Genomic DNA, 20,300 nt, shown 5'->3' with positions numbered 1-20,300 from the left:
AGCCCCAGGAGCCTCCTGCGTTTCCCAATCCCATCCCGGATCCCCCCAGATCCGAGGGGAATCTCCCCGATTCCACCATCCCACTTTTTCCTGGGAGAGCAGTTTGGGGGGGGCTGGGCAGGGCGACCCCCCGCCCCCATTCCCGTGGGGATTTCCGGGATTTCTGGGATCAGCCAGGGGGGCTGGGCAGGGCAGGGATGAGTCCAGCACATTCCACTGCTCTCAGCAAATCCATGGATTCTCCTTTGCCAGCACATCCCCGATTCTCCTCCAACCCCCCCCCCCCCAGCTCCCTCCGGATCCCAAACGAGCGGATCCATCCCCAGGATCCGGATCCCCGAATCCCCGAATCCCCGGAGTGCCGAATCCCGGGGAGGGGGAAGGGCAAATTCCGGGAGCTGGAATTAGGTCTCGGAGCAGGGGGAGGAATCAAAAATTCGGGATTGGCAGGCGAGGGAATCGCTGCAGCCGGAGCAGCTGCGGCAGCCTGGGAATGCTGAAAACCGGGAATGCTGAGCACTGGGAATGCTGAGAACTGGGAATGGGAACCCTGGGAATGCTGAGCACTGGGAATGCTGAAAACCGGGAATGCTGAGCATTGGGAATGCTGAAAACCGGGAATGCTGAGCATTGGGAATGCTGAGAACTGGGAATGGGAACCTGGGAATGGGAACTGGGAATGCTGAGCACTGGGAATGCTGAGCATTGGGAATGCTGAGAACTGGGAATGCTGAGCATTGGGAATGCTGAGCAGTGGGAATACTGAGCACTGGGAATGGGAACCTGGGAATGGGAACTGGGAATGCTGAGCATTGGAAATGGAAACCCTGGGAATGGGAACCCTGGGAATGCTGAAAACCGGGAATGCTGAGCACTGGAAATGCTGAGAACTGGGAATGGGAACCTGGGAATGGAAACTGGGAATGCTGAAAACTGGGAATGCTGAGCATTGGGAATGGGAACCCTGGGAATGGCGAGCATTGGGAATGAGAACCCTGGGAATTCTGAGCATTGGGAGTGGGAACCTGGGAATGCCGAGAACTGGGAATGCTGAGCATTGGGAATGGGAACCCTGGGAATGGCAAGCACTGGGAATGCTGAGCATTGGGAATGGGAACCCTGGGAATGGCGAGCACTGGGAATGAACACCCCGGGAATGCTGAGAACTGAGAATGCTGAGCATTGGGAATGCTGAGCATTGGGAATGGGAACCTGGGAATTCCGAGCACTGGGAATGGGAACCCTGGGAATGCTGAGAACTGGGAATGCCGAGCATTTGGAATGCTGAGCATTGGGAATGCTGAGCATTGGGAATGAGAACCCTGGGAATTCTGAGCATTGGGAGTGGGAACCTGGGAATGCCGAGAACTGGGAATGGGAATCCTGGGAATGCCGAGAACTGGGAATGCTGAGCATTGGGAATGAGAACCCTGGGAATTCTGAGCATTGGGAATGAGAACCCTGGGAATTCCGAGCACTGGGAATGAACACCCCGGGAATGCTCGGGAAGGAGCAGGAGCCGGGGGAAGCCAGGGAAGGGCCGGGGGGCTCCTGGCACTCCCTGACATTCCCGATCCCAGAGATCCCGCTCCCCATCCCAATCCTGGAGAGTGGAAAAGCTCCCCCCTTGTCCCTCCCTGGGCCACCGGAGAGCCTGGATGTTCCGGAGCATTCCCGGAATCCCCAGCCATGAATTCCGGCTGCTTCCCAGAGCCAAAGCACCACGCTGGGATCAGGAATGGGATCAGGGATGGGATCAGAGCTGGGATCAGAGCCGGGATCAGGAATGGGATCGGGGCTGGGATCAGGAATGGGATCAGAGCTGGGATCGGGGCTGGGATCAGGAATGGGATCAGAGCTGGGATCAGGAATGGGATTGGGGCTGGGATCAGGAATGGGATCAGAGCTGGGATCAGGAATGGGATTGGGGCTGGGATCAGGAATGGGATCAGAGCTGGGATCAGGAATGGGATCGGGGCTGGGATCAGGACTGGGATCAGGACTGGGACCAGGGCTGGGATCAGGGCTGGGATCAGGACTGGGATCAGGAATGGGATCAGAGCTGGGATCAGGAATGGGATCAGAGCTGGGATCAGGACTGGGATCAGGAATGGGATCGGGGCTGGGATCAGGACTAGGATTGGGGCTGGGATCAGGAATGGGATCAGGACTAGGATTGGGACTGGGATCAGGGCTGGGATCAGGGCTGGGATCAGGACTGGGATCAGGGCTGGGATCAGGAATGGGATCAGGACTGGGATCAGGGCTGCAGCTCCTGCCCTGGCTCCCACCCCGGCGCTGTCGTGCCCGGAATTCCAAGCAGGCTCAGCCCAGCCCAGATGCCGGGCGGACACTCCAGGAGGACAAGCCAGGCTTTATTCCCTGCTCCATCCCAGCCTGGCAAAGGCCTCGGGACACAGACCCGGCTCTGTTCCGCCCCCGGCATCCCGGGATGCAGCACCGGGAATGGCCCTGGCCCTGCTGGAATATCCCGGGATGCAGCACCGGGAATGGCCCTGCTGGAATGTCCCGGGATGCAGCACCGGGAATGGCCCTGCTGGAATGTCCCGGGATGCAGCACCGGGAATGGCCCTGGCCCTGCTGGAATATCCCGGGATGCAGCACCGGGAATGGCCCTGGCAGTGCTGGAATATCCCGGGATGCAGCACCGGGAATGGCCCTGCTGGAACATCCCGGGATGCAGCACCGGGAATGGCCCTGCTGGAATATCCCGGGATGCAGCACCGGGAATGGCCCTGGCAGTGCTGGAATATCCCGGGATGCAGCACCGGGAATGGCCCTGGCCCTGCTGGAATATCCCGGGATGCAGCACCGGGAATGGCCCTGGCCCTGCTGGAATATCCCGGGATGCAGCACCGGGAATGGCCCTGGCCCTGCTGGAATATCCCGGGATGCAGCACCGGGAATGGCCCTGGCAGTGCTGGAATATCCCGGGATGCAGCACCGGGAATGGCCCTGGCCCTGCTGGAATATCCCGGGATGCAGCACCAGGAATGGCCCTGGCCCTGCTGGAATATCCCGGGATGCAGCACCAGGAATGGCCCTGGCAGTGCTGGAATGTCCCGGGATGCAGCACCGGGAATGGCCCTGGCAGTGCTGGAATGTCCCGGGATGCAGCACCAGGAATGGCCCTGGCCCTGCTGGAATATCCCGGGATGCAGCACCGGGAATGGCCCTGGCAGTGCTGGAATATCCCGGGATGCAGCACCGGGAATGGCCCTGGCCCTGCTGGAATATCCCGGGATGCAGCACCGGGAATGGCCCTGGCAGTGCTGGAACATCCCGGGATGCAGCACCGGGAATGGCCCTGGCCCTGCTGGAATATCCCGGGATGCAGCACCGGGAATGGCCCTGGCAGTGCTGGAATATCCCGGGATGCAGCACCGGGAATGGCCCTGGCCCTGCTGGAATATCCCGGGATGCAGCACCGGGAATGGCCCTGGCAGTGCTGGAACATCCCGGGATGCAGCACCGGGAATGGCCCTGCTGGAATATCCCGGGATGCAGGGACAGCTCCCCCAGCTCTCCCGGCTCTCCCAGCCCTGGGATTAGGGAGCAGGAACACCCAGCTCTGATCCCGGATTTTGCAGGAAGGAGGGAAAGGACGGGAAGGAAGGGAAGGCAGGCGAGTGCAGCTCCCAGCCCCTGGATCAGGGAGGGAAAGGCAGCGCTGCAGCGCTTTGGGCGCTTTCCAAAATAGCTGCTACCGGGAAAAAAAACTGGGAATGCAACCAAGGGCCTATGACAAATCCTCCCTACGCAGCTCCCGGAGCCGCTGCCAGCCGGAGCCCGGCCGCTCCGCGGGGATGTGCCGGAGCCCCCGCTCCAAGGGACGTGCCAGGGACGTGCCAGGGACGTGCCAGGGATGTTCTGGAGCCCCCTGCCCACAGGGATGTGCCCGAGCCCCTCCTCTCTCCCGGGATTTGCCGGAGCCCCCCGCCCCCAGGAGGAAAGGCCACACATTCCAGCTGCAGGGAAGCTGCTCTGGAACATTCCCCACTCCCAAAGCTCCTGGTGGGGAAGGGAAATCAGGGAGGGGCCCTCGGGAAGGACAAACGTTTATCCCGGGATGCAGAGCGGGGATGAATCCTCCAAAGCCACCCCTGGGACTGGGGGAACCTCATCCCGGTGTCCCCAAAACCGACACAGCCGGGGGGGTCCAGAATCCCAACGGATCCCACAGGATCCCAACGGATCCCACAGGATCCCACAGGATCCCAATGCCAGGAAACCGGGAATGGGGGCTGGGCCAAGGGGGGAGCGAGACTCCCTCACACCCCAGAGTCCTGGAACAGATCCTGGGAATGGATCCTGGGAATGGAACCTGGGAATAGATCCTGGGAACGGAATCTGGGAATGGATCCTGGGAATGGAACCTGGGAATGGATCCTGGAATGGAACCTGGGAATGGATCCTGGGAATGGATCCTGGGAATGGAACCTGGAATGGATCCTGGGAACGGAATCTGGGAATGGATCCTGGGAATGGATCCTGGGAATGGATCCTGGGAATGGAACCTGGGAATGGAACCTGGGAATGGATCCTGGGAATGGAACCTGGGAATGGAACCTGGGAATGGATCCTGGGAATGGAATCCGGGAATGGAACCTGGGAATGGATCCTGGGAATGGATCCTGGGAATGGATCCTGGGAATGGAACCTGGGAATGGATCCTGGGAATGGATCCTGGGAACGGAATCCGGGAATGGATCCTGGGAATGGATCCTGGGAATGGATCCTGGGAATAGATCCTGGGAACGGAATCTGGGAATGGATCCTGGGAATGGAACCTGGGAATGGAACCTGGGAATGGAACCTGGGAATGGATCCTGGGAATGGAATCTGGGAATGGATCCTGGGTACGGCAGTGGGAATGGCAGTGGGAACGGCAGTGGGAATGCCGGGTGGGAATGCTGGGTGGGAATGGCAGGTGGGAATGCCAGGTGGGAATGCCAGGTGGGAATGCCGGGTGGGAATGCCGGGTGGGAATGCCGGGTGGGAATGCCGGGTGGGAATGCCGGGTGGGAATGCCAGGTGGGAATGCCGGGTGGGAATGCCAGGTGGGAATGCCGGGTGGGAATGCCGGGTGGGAACACCAATCCCTGGAAGGACTCACATCCCGCCGATGGACACGGTGGCACACGTGCGCTCCGAGAAGGCCGGGACGGTTTCGGTGGCGCTGCTGGCGGGACGGATGTAATCCACGGAAACGTTCACCTGCAACGGGGACACGGCTCAGGGCCAAACCCCCGGATCGGCCAGACAGGCCTTCATCTTCATCATCATCATCTTCATCATCATCATCATCTTCATCATCATCATCATCATCATCTTCCTCATCATCATTATCACCATCATCCTCATCTTCATCATCTTCATCTTCATCATCATCATCATCCCCATCATCATCCTTATCCTCATCATCATCATCACCATCCCCATCCTCTTCCTCATCCTCATCCCATGGATCCCATCCCATGGATCCCATGGATCCCATCCCACGGATTCCATCCCATGGATCCCATCCCATCCCATGGATCCCATCCCACGTATCCCATCCCATGGATCCCATCCCACGGATCCCATCCCACGGATCCCATCCCATCCCGCATTCCCGCTGTCCCTGCCGGGGTCCCGGAGCCGTTTCCCGGCGGTTCCGGCGCTGCCGGAGTTGCGGGCACACGGAACCAGGACGAGGTTCCAGCCGGGATCCGGAGCCGGCCGGGTGTTCCCAGAGCTCCGTGGGGATCCCGAGGCACGGCGGCCCCGGCACTTCCCGGTTCATGGACACGACATTCCCGCCAGGATGGGATGGGATGGGAGGGGAAGGGCAGGGCCGGGATCATCCCGGGCCCGGAATCCCACGGAATCCCCACGGGAGACCTCTGGGATCCCGGACACGAACCGGGAACACCTCGGGGCGGATCCCGCTGGATCCATCGGCTCTCACTGCACCAGGGCTCGGGATCAGCCGGGGGATCAGGGAATCCCGGGATGGTTTGGGATAGAAGGGACCCCCGAGCCCCCCCAGTGCCCCCCTGCCATGGGGGGATCCATGATCCATCCATGGGACGGGATCCATGGGATCCATGGGAATCCATGGGATGGGATCCATGGGATCCGTGGGATGGGATCCATGGGATCCGTGGGATCCATGGGGTGGGGTGACCCCTCAGCAGGAAACCCCCCAGCCGTGTCCTGCTGTGTCCCAGGGCACGGATGTGCCAGGGGCAGGAGGGATCCAGAGGGATCCACAGGGATCCCTGGAAGGGCCGGACGGGGCTCGGAGCCAGCTGGGACAGGGGACGCGTCCCTGCCATGGCAGGGCTGGGACCACTCCACAATTCCATGGAATTCCACGCCCAGCCCTGGATCACTCCGGACACGGAAAGCTGGGAAAGGCCCCGGAGCTGCAGGGACAGCGCTGGGATCGTCCCAGGGCAGGGCGGGGTCTGTGTGACACCACGTGTGACACCCCGTGTGACACCCTGTGTGACACCACGTGTGACACCCCCTGTGACACCCCGTGTGACACCACGTGTGACACCCCGTGTGACACCACGTGTGACACCCCGTGTGACACCCTGTGTGACACCCCGTGTGACACCCCGTGTGACACCTCGTGTGACACCATGTGTGACACCACGTGTGACACCCCGTGTGACACCACATGTGACACCCCTTGTGACACCACGTGTGACACCACGTGTGACACCCCGTGTGACACCACGTGTGACACCCCGTGTGACACCACGTGTGACACCCCGTGTGACACCCCCTGTGACACCCCGTGTGACACCACGTGTGGCACCCCGTGTGACACCCGATGTGACACCTCGTGTGACACCATGTGTGACACCGTGTGTGACACCACGTGTGACACCCCGTGTGACACCACGTGTGACACCCCGTGTGACACCGTGTGTGACACCACGTGTGACACCCTGTGTGACACCCCGTGTGGCACCCCGTGTGACACCTCGTGTGACACCGTGTGTGACACCACGTGTGACACCACATGTGACACCACGTGTGACACCCCGTGTGACACCCCGTGTGACACCACATGTGACACCACATGTGACACCACGTGTGGCACCCCGTGTGACACCACATGTGACACCCCTTGTGACACCACGTGTGACACCACGTGTGGCACCCCGTGTGACACCCCGTGTGACACCTCGTGTGACACCACGTGTGACACCACGTGTGACACCCCGTGTGACACCACATGTGACACCCCTTGTGACACCACGTGTGACACCACGTGTGACACCCCGTGTGACACCACGTGTGGCACCCCGTGTGACACCCGATGTGACACCTCGTGTGACACCATGTGTGACACCGTGTGTGACACCACGTGTGATACCCCGTGTGACACCACGTGTGACACCTCGTGTGACACCATGTGTGACACCCCGTGTGACACCACGTGTGGCACCCTGTGTGACACCATGTGTGACACCACGTGTGACACCCCGTGTGACACCGTGTGTGACACCGTGTGTGACACCGTGTGTGACACCCCGTGTGACACCGTGTGTGACACCGTGTGTGACACCGTGTGTGACACCCCGTGTGACACCCCGTGTGACACCACATGTGACACCCCGTGTGACACCACGTGTGACACCGCGTGTGACACCGTGTGACACCGTGTGACACTGTGTGTGACACCCCCTGTGACACCCCCTGTGACACCCCCTGTGACACCCCGTGTGACACCACGTGTGACACCTCGTGTGACACCTCGTGTGACACCGTGTGTGACACCCCCTGTGGCACCCCGTGTGACACCCTGTGTGACACCGTGTGCGACACCCCCTGTGACACCCCCTGTGATGCTCCGTGTGACACCCCCTGTGACAGCCCGTGTGACACCCCCTGTGGCACCCCATGTGACCCCAGAGGTGGCACCGGCACCCCCCGGCTCCGGGGACAGAGGGACATTCCCGGGATCCACGGCAGGGCTGGGAAGGGCCGGCCGGGGCTCCAGGGCGGTTCCAGGGTCAGGGAGGATGGAATCACCCCGGCAGCTCCCGGGAGCGAATCCAGCCCGGAACAGCGGCACCGCCCCGGGCTGAGCGGCCGGGGCTGGCACTGTCACCCACGGGGACCCACGGGGACCCGGCCGGGGCTGGCACTGTCACCCATGGGGACCCACGGGGACCCGGCTGGGGCTGGCACCGTCACCCACGGGGACCCACGGGGACCCGGCCGGGGCTGGCACTGTCACCCACGGGGACCCACGGGGACCCGGCCGGGGCTGGCACTGTCACCCATGGGGACCCACAGGGACCCGGCTGGGGCTGGCACCGTCACCCACGGGGACCTGGGGACCCACGGGGACCCGGCTGGGGCTGGCACTGTCACCCACGGGGACCTGGGGACCCACGGGGACCCGGCCGGGGCTGGCACTGTCACCCATGGGGACCCGCAGGGACCCGGCCGGGGCTGGCACCGTCACCCACGGGGACCTGGGGACCCACAGGGACCTGGCCAGGGCTGGCACTGTCACTCATGGAGACCCAGAGGGACCCATCCACCCCTGACAGTGTCACCCGTGGGGACCCAGCCAGGGCTGGCACTGTCACCCAGAGGGACCTGGGGACCCACAGACCCAGCCCCCCCTGCCAATGTCACCCATGGGGACCCAGCCCTCGCTGCCTGGGGTCACGGGTGCAGAGCTGGAATTGGGGGGATGGGGTCCCCAGGACACAGCCCCTGTCCCCTGTCCCCTGTCCCCTGTCCCCTGTCCCCTGTCCCCTGTCCCCTGTCACCTGTCCCAGAGCGGCCGTTCCCAGCCCCTGTCCCCTGTCCCCTGTCGCCTGTCCCCTGTCCCCGGGCGGCCGTTCCCAGCCCCTGTCCCCTGTCCCCTGTCCCCTGTCCCCTGTCCCCGGGCGGCCGTTCCCAGCCCCTGTCCCCTGTCCCCTGTCCCCTGGCGGCCGTTCCCAGCCTCTGTCCCCTGTCCCCTGTCCCCTGGCGGCCGTTCCCAGCCTCTGTCCCCTGTCCCCTGTCCCCTGGCGGCCGTTCCCAGCCCCTGTCCCCACCCGGGTGGGGTTCCCGGGGTGCCACCCTGTCCCGAGGTGGGGGACAGACCCCCGCCCCCCATGTCCCGCCCCAGTTCCATCCCGGGGGGACACAGTGGGACATTGCAGGCCCATCCCCCGCTCCGGCCCCAGGACCCCGCGGCACCGGGGACACGTCCCCACCCCCGGGGGGACAGCGGGGACCCCCCGGGCCCGCCTGGAGAGGGGCGAGGGGCTCACACCCCCCCCACCTTTGGGATGGGGAGGGCGGGGCGGGGCAGGGGACAGGGGGCAGGGGACAGGGGACAGGGGACAGGGGGCAGGGGACAGGGGGCAGGGGACAGGGGACAGGGGGCAGGGGACAGGGGACAGGGGACAGGGGGCAGGGGACAGGGGACAGGGGACAGGGGGCAGGGGACAGGGGACAGGGGGCAGGGGACAGGGGACAGGGGACAGGGGGCAGGGGACAGGGGACAGGGGACAGGGGGCAGGGGGCAGGGGACAGGGGGCAGGGGGCAGGGGACAGGGGACAGGGGGCAGGGGACAGGGGGCAGGGGACAGGGGACAGGATCCCCGCTATTCCCGCATCCCACGGGGGGCTCCGGGGGGCCGCGGGGACACGGGGGGGGACAGATGGGGGGTGGGTGGCAGCCCAGACCTGCCGGGATAAAAATACCCCTCCCGCCCGCGGATCTCCCGGCCCGGCGGCGTCACCCGCTGCCGGGAATATTTCTATTTCCCTGGCAGCTCGGGCAGGGCGCAGGGCCGGGGGGCTGGGAGGGGCTGGGGGGGCTGGGAGGGGGCTCGGGGGGCTGGGAGGGGGCTCCGGGGGGCTGGGAGGGGGCTCGGGGGGCTGGGAGGGGGCTCGGGGGGGCTGGGAGGGGGCTAGGGGGGGCTGGGAGGGGGCTCGGGGGGCTGGGAGGGGGCTGGGAGGGGTGGGAAGGGTCGGGAAGGGGCTCGGGGGGGCTCGGGGGGGTGTGGGTGCCCCCCGGGTCCCTCCCGTGTTGGGGAAGGCTCCCGGAGAGCCGGCGGGGCAGGGACAGGGACAGGGACAGGGACAGGGACAGGGACAGGGACAGGGACACAGGGACAGGGACAGGGACAGGGACAGGGACAGGGCTGGGGACAGGGACAGGGACACACAGAGACAGGGACAGGGACAGGGACAGGGACAGGGACAGGGACAGGGACAGGGACAGGACAGGACAGGGACAGGGACAGGGACAGGGACACGTGGGGACAGGGATAGGGACAGGGACACACAGAGACAGAGACAGGGACACAGGGACAGGGACACAGGGACAGGGACAGGGACAGGGGACAGGGACAGGGCAGGGACAGGGACAGGGACAGGGACAGGGACAGGGACAGGGACAGGGACAGGGACAGGGACAGGGACAGGGACAGGGACAGGGACAGGGACAGGGACAGGGACAGGGCAGGGACAGGGACAGGGACAGGGACAGGGACAGGGACAGGGACAGGGACAAGACAGGACAGGGACAGGGACAGGGACAGGGACAGGGCAGGGACAGGGACAGGGACAGGGACAGGGACAGGGCAGGGACAGGGACAGGGACAGGGACAGGGACAGGGACAGGGCAGGGACAGGGACAGGGACAGGGACAGGGACAGGGACAGGGCAGGGACAGGGACAGGGATGTGCGGGATGATCCCGGGGGATGGGGGCAGATCCAGGGAAGCTCACCCCGCCCCGCTCCCATCCCGCTGCGGGATCTCCTGGGAATGGGGAGCAGGAGCCGGCCCCGCTTCCCTCCCCGTGCTGCTGCCATCGCTCCGGGAACCGGGAACAGCCCGGGATGCGGAACGAGGACATTCCCGGGAGCCTCCAGCGGCCCCGGCACCGCTGGGAGCGGATCCCGCGGGATCCCGGCTCCATCCTCCCCCTGGCACCGCCAGGAGCGGATCCCGCAGGATCCCGGCTCCCCCCGGCACCGCTGGGAGCGGATCCCGCAGGATCCCGGCTCCATCCTCCCCCTGGCACCGCCAGGAGCGGATCCCGCAGGATCCCGGCTCCACCCGGGCACTGCCGGGAGCGGATCCCACAGGATGGCGTTCCCAGCTTTTCCCGGGGCTGGGATGGCATTCCCAGCTTTTCCCGGGGTTGGGATGGCATTCCCAGCTTTTCCAGGGCTGGGATGGCATTCCCAGCTTTTCCAGGGCTGGGATGGCATTCCCAGCTTTTCCCAGGGCTGGGATGGCGTTCCCAGCTTTTCCCGGGGCTGGGATGGCATTCCCAGCTTTTCCCGGGGCTGGGATGGCATTCCCAGCTTTTCCTCCTGCTGGGATGGCATTCCCAGCTTTTCCAGGGCTGGGATGGCATTCCCAGCTTTTCCCGGGGCTGGGATGGCATTCCCAGCTTTTCCCGGGGCTGGGATGGCATTCCCAGCTTTTCCTGGGGCTGGGATGGCGTTCCCAGCTTTTCCCGGGTCAAAGCCGTTTTGAATCCCGAATTATCCCGGCTCTGATCCCCAGCAGCGCCGGAAACCCCAAAAGGAGAATCCCGGGAATCCCGGGGCCTCTGAGGGGAGCACACAGGAAAATGCCCGGGAAAAACACCGGGAAAACACTCGGGGCTCTGGAGATGGGCGGAATTCCCGGCTGGAATCGGCATTCCCGAGAGGGATGGGACAGGGAGGGGACAGGGACGGGACACAGGGACACAGGGACACAGGGACACAGGGATGGGACACAGGGATGGGACAGGGAGGGGACAGGGAGGGGACAGGGATGGGACAGGGATGGGACACAGGGATGAGACACAGGGACACAGGGATGGGACACAGGGACACAGGGATGGGACAGGGAGGGGACACAGGGATGAGACACAGGGACACAGGGATGGGACACAGGGACACAGGGATGGGACAGGGAGGGGACAGGGATGGGACAGGGATGGGACACAGGGACACAGGGATGGGGACACAGGGATGGGACACAGGGATGGGGACACAGGGACACAGGGATGGGACACAGGGACACGGGGATGGGACACAGGAACACAGGGATGGGACACAGGGATGGGACACAGGGATGGGACACAGGGATGGGACACAGGGACACACAGATGGAGACACGGGGACACAGGGATGGGGACACAGGGACACAGGGATGGGGACACAGGGACACAGGGATGGGACAGGGAGGGGACAGGGAGGGGACACAGGGATGGGGACACAGGGACACAGGGATGGGACAGGGAGGGGACAGGGAGGGGACACAGGGATGGGGACACAGGGACACAGGGATGGGGACACAGGGACACAGGGATGGGACAGGGAGGGGACAGGGAGGGGACACAGGGATGGGACACAGGGGCACAGGGATGGGGACACAGGGAGGGGACAGGGATGGGACAGGGATGGGACAGGGATGGGACACAGGGATGGGACACAGGGATGGGACACAGGGATGGGACACAGGGATGGGACACAGGGACACAGGGATGGGACACAGGGATGGGACACAGGGATGGGACACAGGGACACACAGATGGAGACACAGGGACACAGGGATGGGACACAGGGACACAGGGATGGGGACACAGGGATGGGACACAGGGATGGGACACAGGGACACAGGGATGGGACACAGGGATGGGACACAGGGATGGGACACAGGGACACAGGGATGGGACACAGGGACACAGAGATGGGACACAGGGATGGGACACAGGGACACACAGATGGAGACACAGGGACACAGGGATGGGGACACAGGGACACAGGGATGGGACACAGGGATGGGACACAGGGACACAGGGATGGGACACAGGGACACGGGGATGGGACACAGGGACACAGGGATGGGACACAGGGACACAGGGATGGGGACACAGGGACACGGGGATGTGACTCAGGGATGTGACTCAGGGATGTGACTCAGGGATGGGGTCCTGGGACACCCCAGGGATCCCCCCCTTTCTCTCCCCCGGAGCAGCTCTCAAGGGCAGGGCGGCATCGCTTCCCTGCCCAGGGAATTTCCATCCCGGAGCTCTCCCTTGCCAGCGGCCTCCATGCGAGCGATTAATCCCGGAGTTAATTAGGGAAGAGCCACGATCCATCCCCCGCGCCCGGCGCAATTATCCGGAGCCGCTCCCCGGCGGAGCGCGATCCATGGGCGGAGGAGCCGCTCCTTCCCGACGCGCTCCGATTGATCCCACAAACCCATGGCGGCCTGGGCGGCCGCCGCTGGCTCCCGGGCAAATTCCAGCGGCCGGGAAGGACACGGGGAGAGCCAAAAACCCCAAAGCCAGTCCTCGTGTGCCACGGAAATCCCAGCCTGGAAAATTCCCGCTGCTCGGGAATGAGAGGGCAGGAGGGGGAAGCGCATCGCGTTCCGTCTCTTCCCAGGGAATGCAGAGCTGCATTCCCACATCCCGGCTCCTCTCCCAGCAGGAGCTGAGGGACACGGAGCCGTGGCAGCCACCACGGGATCGCTGCTTTCTCCACTGGGAATTGCTTGGGGAAGCCGGGCTGGCCCAGCATTCCAGCAGGATGGAACGGGGAGGAATCTGGCAAAGGAATTCTGGGATGAAAGCCAGGGTGGGTTTTGGGCTCTCCTGGCATGAACTGGAGCAGCCGGAGCTGGAATCCCCTCGGGAATGTTGGGATGGATGGAACAGGCGGGAGGAGCTCCGGGAGACCCAAATCCCAGTGCTGCAGGCTCCTGCTGGAACAGCGGCACCCCACTAAGATCCCAGTTGGATTCAGCTGGTGAATCCCAGCCTCGGAGCCGGGAATGGCCATGCGGAGCCGGGATCTCCTGGGATCTCCTGGGATCTCCTGGGATCTCCTGGGAACCCATTGTGTCCAGAGGGGGATCTGAGGGATCTGCCCCAAGCACGGAGCTGCCCTGGGTGGGACATTCCAGGGAATCCTGCTCCATTGGGATGTGGCCGTGAGGAGCCTCCCAAGGCACAGGGATGGGATCCCTGAGGATCCCTGAGGATCCCCGAGGATCCCCGGAGCCAGGACCCGGGGCAGGAGGAGCTCCCCGAATCCCAGAACCCAGGGATCCCCAATTCCAGTCCCTGATCCAACACAGGGCGGTGGAACCGGCACCGGTAACCCCGGAACGGCTCAAACTGGGCCGGCAGAATCCCATCGCAAACCCCACGGCGCCCCCAGAGCTTCCACAGCCGATTCCCGCTAAAAACACCTCCCCAGCCGCTCTCCTGCCGTGTCCCGGTTTTCTCCGGAATGCCCGGGCAGGCTCCGAGCTGGAAAGATCCGATTAGGCGGCGGAGCAGCCCCGGCCACGACGGGAATCGATTGGATTTGAGCGCTTAATGAGCGTCGGAAAATCGCGCTCCGCTGGGTTAATGCGCCCCTCATTCCCACAGCCGCTCCCAACCGGCCGCGGAAAACGAGGCGGAATTCCTGGGAAAGGGGGAGAGCATCCCGAGGCTGTCCCGGAATTCCTGGAACTCCCCGGAGCCGCAGGGATTCATCCATCGCCTCCCTCATCCCTCGGCCTCACCCCGGCCTGTCCCGGCTCCCTCCGTACCTTCTTCCCGATGAGCTTCTTCCGCAGGAATTCCCGGGCCTCGAACATGTAGGGAATGTCGTAGAGGGGCCTCAGCTTCCTGTTCTTGTCCTGCTGGGAGAGGGGACACGGCTCAGCATTCCCATTCCTGCCTGGATCAGCCAATCCCACATCCCAGGGATCCCTGGATACATTAGGACTCACATCCCAGGGATCCCTGGATCAGCCAATCCCACATCCAGGGATCCCTGGATCGGCCAATCCCACATCCAGGGATCCCTGGATCAGCCAATCCCACATTCCAGGGATCCCTGGATTCCCCAGCCCCACATCCCGGGGATCCCTGGATCAGCCAATCCCACATCCCAGGGATCCCTGGATTCCCCAGCCCCACATCCCGGGGATCCCTGGATTCCCCAGCCCCACATCCCAGGATCCCTGGATTCCCCAGGTCCTGCTCAGCTGAACCCCGAGGGGCCCCGGGATCCCCCCCAGGAGGGATCGGGAGCCTGGAGCAGCGGCAGCTCCGGAGGGAGCGGGATGATGGAATTTGGGGTGACCCCGGGGCTGTCCCGGCCCTGCCCAGGGAATCCCAGCCCCACAAAAAGGGGAGAATCCCAAGGGAAACGGGGATTGCACCCAGCGCCATCCAGCACAACCCAGAGACACCCAGAGACACCCAGAGTGACCCAAAACAACCCAAAACAACCCAAAACAACCCAAAACAACCCAACGTGACCCAACACGACACAAAGTGACCCAGAGTGACCCAAAACAACCCAAAGTGACCTAAAGTGACCCAAAAGTGACCCAGAAGTGACCCAGAGTGACACAAAGTGACCCAAAACAACCCAAAGTGACCCAGGGGGTGCCCCGGGGTGGGCTCAGCCCCCACTTGGGCATCTCCTGCCCCCACAGCTGATCCCACAGCAGATCCCACAGCTGATCCCACAGCCAATCCCACGGCAGATCCCACAGCCAATCCCACGGCAGATCCCACAGCTGATCCCACAGCAGATCCCACAGCCAATCCACAGCTGATCCACAGATCCCACAGCAGATCCCACCGCCGATCCCACGGCAGATCCCACGGCAGATCCACAGATCCCACAGCAGATCCCACAGCCAATCCCACGGCAGATCCCACAGCCATTCCACAGCTGATCCACAGATCCCAAAGCAGATCCCACAGCCGATCCCACAGCCGATCCCACAGCTGATCCCACAGCCGATCCCACAGCCAATCCACAGCTGATCCACAGATCCCACAGCCGATCCCACGGCAGATCCCACAGCTGATCCACAGATCCCACGGCAGATCCCACGGCAGATCCCACGGCAGATCCCACAGCCGATCCCACGGCAGATCCACAGATCCCACAGCAGATCCCAGGTGCTGCTCCAGCCCCTGGAGAGCTCTGAGGAGCCACTGAGGCAGCACCGGCCTCTCCCTCAGCCCCTGCCCAGGGCGGCACAGCTCCCCTCTCCCGACTTCCAGCCCCCGCCCGCGGGATCCCGGAGCTTCCTCGGGATCGTTCACAGAGCTTCCTCGGGATCACCCCTGGAGCTTCCTCAGGATCACCCCTGGAGCATCCTTGGGATCACCCCTGGAGCATCCTTGGGATCACCCCTTGATCACTCCTGGAGCTTCCTCGGGATCATTCCCAGAGCACCCTCGGGATCTCCCCTGGAGCTTCCTCGGGATCATTCACAGAGCTTCTTTGGGATCATTCCCAGAGCACCCTTGGGATCTCTCCTGGAGCTTCCTCGGGATCTCCCCTGGAGCACCCTCGGGATCACCGCTGGATCACCCTCAGGATCACCCCTGGATCACCCTCGGGATCTCCCCTGGATCACCCTCGGGATCACTCCTGGATCACCCTCGGGATCTCCCCTGGATCACCCTCGGGATCATCCCTGGAGCATCCTTGGGATCACCCCTGGATCACCCTCGGGATCTCCCCTGGATCACCCTCAGGATCACCCCTGGAGCATCCTCGGGATCACCCCTGGAGCACCCTCAGGATCTCTCCTGGATCACCCTTGGGATCTCCCCTGGAGCACCCTCGGGATCTCTCCCGGACCCTGGCACCGGTGGGATCCGATGGATCCGGCCCTGGGACGCTCCCGCCCTCGCCAAGGTCACGGCACAGCTCCAACACCGAAGCCCCGTCCAACACTAATTAATCCTCGTTAACGAACTCCAGATTTATGGCTCAGCTCAGTGTCTGGCACAGGCTGGGAAATCCCGATCCCAGCTCCAGGGGACAGCAGATCCCAGCAGATCCCGGCAGATCCCGGCAGAGAATTCCCAAAGGGGGCAGGACCAGAGCCCTGGCCAAAACCCCACGGGGTCTGCAGCCACTGGGACCGGCCTGGAAAGGGATCACCCCAAAAAGGGATCACCCCAAAAAAGGGATCACCCCAAAAAAGGGATCACCCCAAAAAAGGGATCATTTCAAAAAGGGATCACCCAAAAAAAGGGATCACCCCAAAAAGGGATCACCCCAAAAAGGGATCACCCCAAAAAAGGGATCACTCCAAAAAAGGGATCACTCCAAAAAAGGATCACCCCAAAAAGGCATCCCCCCACGCAGGGATCCCCCCACAGAGGGATCACCCCATGCAGGGATCCCCCCAAGCAGGGATCCCCCCATGCAGGGATCCCCCCCACGCAGGGATCACCCACAGAGGGATCCCCCCACGCAGGGATCCCCCACGCAGGGATCCCCCCACGCAGGGATCCCCCCACGCAGGGATCCCCCCACGCAGGGATCCCCCCACGCAGGGATCCCCCCACGCAGGGATCCCCCCACACAGGGATCCCCCCACGCAGGGATCCCCCCACGCAGGGATCACCCCACGCAGGGATCCCCCCACGCAGGGATCACCAGCGCAGGGATCCCCCCACGCAGGGATCCCCCACGCAGGGATCACCAGCGCAGGGATCCCCCCACGCAGGGATCCCCCCATGCAGGGATCCCCCCACGCAGGGATCCCCCCACACAGGGATCCCCCACGCAGGGATCACCCCACGCAGGGATCACCAGCGCAGCCCCCGCCGTGGCACCGTTGCAGCCCCGGATGTTCCGGGCCGAGCGCTCCCATCCCGCCGCTGCTGCTGCTGCTGCTGCGGTGCCAATTCCCTGCGGGAATTCCCGGCCGGAATTCCCGGCGCTGCCAGGAGCCGGATGTTGGGAAGGTTTCAGGGCCCCCAGCTCTGCCCCGTCAGCCCCCGGCTCCGGGAATCCGCTCAAACCTCGGAGCTTTTCCAAACAAACACCAAAATCAATGGAACAGCGGGAACGGAACGGAATTCCACAGGCGGCAAACTCCGGAAATTTCCGGCACCGAAAGTGGGGATTTTGTTGGGTTTAAGGCATTTTCCGAGGCGGGAGTTGGATCCCGGGGATGGAATCACCTCGGAAGCTGTGGGTGCTGTCACAGGCTCCCGGGAATCCATGGAATCCCAGGACATCACATGGAATCACATGGAATACTCAGGGAGAGGCCAGACAGGAACAGCCCGGAGTGGTGGAAATGTCCCTGCCTGTCCTGGATGGGCTCCAAGGTCCCATCCAACCCATCCCATCCCATGGATCCCATGGATCCCATCCCATCCCATGGATCCCATCCCATGGATCCCATGGATCCCATCCCATCCCATGGATCCCATGGATCTCATCCTATCCCATTCCATGGATCCCATCCCATGGACCCCATCCCATCCCATGGATCCCATCCCATCCCATGGATCCCATGGATCCCATCCCATGGATCCCATGGATCTCATCCTATCCCATCCCATGGATCCCATCCCATGGATCCCATTCCATGGATCCCATCCCATCCCATGGATCCCATCCCATGGATCCCATGGATCCCATCCCATCCCATGGATCCCATGGATCCCATCCCATGGATCCCAACCCATCCCATCCCATCCCGGGCTCCTGGAATTCCATGTAATTCCGGTCCCGGCTCTCCTCAGCTGCTGGAGAGACTCATCAGCCACTGAGAAGTTAATTAATCTGAGGCTCACTTAATTAACGTGAGCGGCGAGGTCGGAGCAGGGGGGGCCGCGCTCCCTTCGCTCCCGGGATCTCCATCCCGAATTTGATGGGAACGCTCCGGTTGGTGGCTCCGGAGGGGGATTCCCAAATTCCCTCCTCCCCCAGGAGCCCCCCAGGGCCGGCAGCTCCGCCAGGGGAGACAATTCCGCCTCTCCCGCCCAATTAACAGCCGGGAGGGGCCTCATTAAAACCCCTCTTTCCAGCGAATTCCGCAGCAGCTTCCATCGGGATTCCGGGGGGGATGGAACATGGAATGTCACATTCCCGGTCCCGCTCCCAGCCCCTTCCCGAGGGCACAGCTGGAACAGCTGGAAACGCTCCCAGAGCCGGGATGGCAAATCCAGCTCCACATCCCAGAGATCCCAGGGAGGGGAACCTGCTCCCTTCTCCTTGTGGGAGAAGGATTCCATCCAGAGCAACGGAGGTTCCTGGGAATCCATGGAACCCCAGGCTCTCAGGAATCCATGGAATCCCAGGCTCTCAGGAATCCATGGAATCCCAGGCTCTCAGGAATCCATGGAATCCCAGGCTCACAACAATCCATGGAATCCCAGGCTCCCAGGAATCCATGGAATCCCAGGCTCCCAGGAATCCATGGAATCCCAGGCTCCCGGGAATCCATGGAATCCCAGGCTCCCAGGAATCCATGGAATCCCAGGCTCCCAGGAATCCATGGAATCCCAGGCTCCCAGGAATCCATGGAATCCCAGGCTCCCGGGAAGGGCCGCTGGCTCCCCAGCGATGTCGCTCCACGCTCCACCCCGGGCTGAACCCGCCAGGGATGTGCCAGGTGGGAATTCCATCCCGGAGATCCACCCCGGAGGGAACAGGAACGCGCTTCCCGCTTTTCCGGGGCGCTGGGATCGGGGGGAACAGCCCCATCCCCCAGGAGCAGCTCCCGGCCCCCCGCCAGCGCATTCCGGGTCTTTCCCCCCCCGTTCCGGGGGGTCCCGAGGGGCGGCAGGTGGGGAGAGCCCCCCCCGGCCCTGCCAGCGCAATTAGGGAAGCTCATTATTTGTAAAGTAATTAGCAGAGCTAATCAAATCCCAGCGCCAGGGCGGAAGGAGCGGGAGGAGAGCGGGAGCTGCCAGCTGGAAACGGCAGCGCTGGGAGCGGGGAGCGGGACCCCCGGAGCCCCCCGGAGCCCCCCGGAGCCCCCCGGAGCCAGTGGGGAGCGGGACCCCCGGAGCCCCCCAGAGCCCCCCGGAGCCCCTGGAGCCAGTGGGGAGCGGGACCCCCGGAGCCCCCTGGGAATGGAGATCAGGACCCTGCAGCCCCCCGGAGCAGGGAGCGGGACCCCTGGAGCCCCCCAGAGCCAGCCTGGATCAGGGATTGGGACCCTGCAGCCCCCAGAGCGGGGATCGGGACCCTGCAGCCCCCCGGAGCTCCCCAGAGCAGGGGTCGGGACCCCCAGAGCCCCCTGGAGCCAGCGGGGATCAGGACCCCACAGCCCCCTGGAGCAGGGATCAGGACCCTGTAGCCCCCAGAGCCCCCTGGAGCGGGGATTGGGACCCTGCAGCCCCCCAGAGCGGGGATTGGGACCCTGCAGCCCCCACAGCCCCCCAGAGCGGGGATCGGGACCCTGCAGCCCCCCGGAGCTCCCCAGAGCACGGGTTGGGACCCCCAGAGCCCCCTGGAGCCAGGGGGGATCGGGACCCCCGGA

General features: G+C 64.0%; 1 protein-coding gene across 1 annotated transcript in view; it reads right to left on the bottom strand.

Annotated features, from left to right (window-relative positions):
• Nucleotides 1–20,300, bottom strand: part of SND1 (staphylococcal nuclease and tudor domain containing 1) — a 94,973-nt gene that overhangs the window by 31,641 nt on the left and 43,032 nt on the right. Inside the window, exons 11-12 of the mRNA XM_086886225.1 lie at nt 14,586–14,675; nt 5,138–5,238 (exon numbers count right to left, since the gene is read on the bottom strand). Of these exons, the coding sequence (XP_086742351.1) occupies nt 5,138–5,238; nt 14,586–14,675 (191 nt within the window). The remainder of the gene's footprint in view (nt 1–5,137; nt 5,239–14,585; nt 14,676–20,300) is intronic.

This window comes from Cyanistes caeruleus, chromosome 4, assembly GCF_971803275.1.
Source record: "Cyanistes caeruleus chromosome 4, bCyaCae1.hap1.1, whole genome shotgun sequence".
In the NCBI taxonomy this organism is placed as follows: Eukaryota; Metazoa; Chordata; class Aves; order Passeriformes; family Paridae; genus Cyanistes; species Cyanistes caeruleus.
Note: the sequence above shows the minus strand (reverse complement) of the source record. Positions and strands in the feature narration are given on the sequence as shown.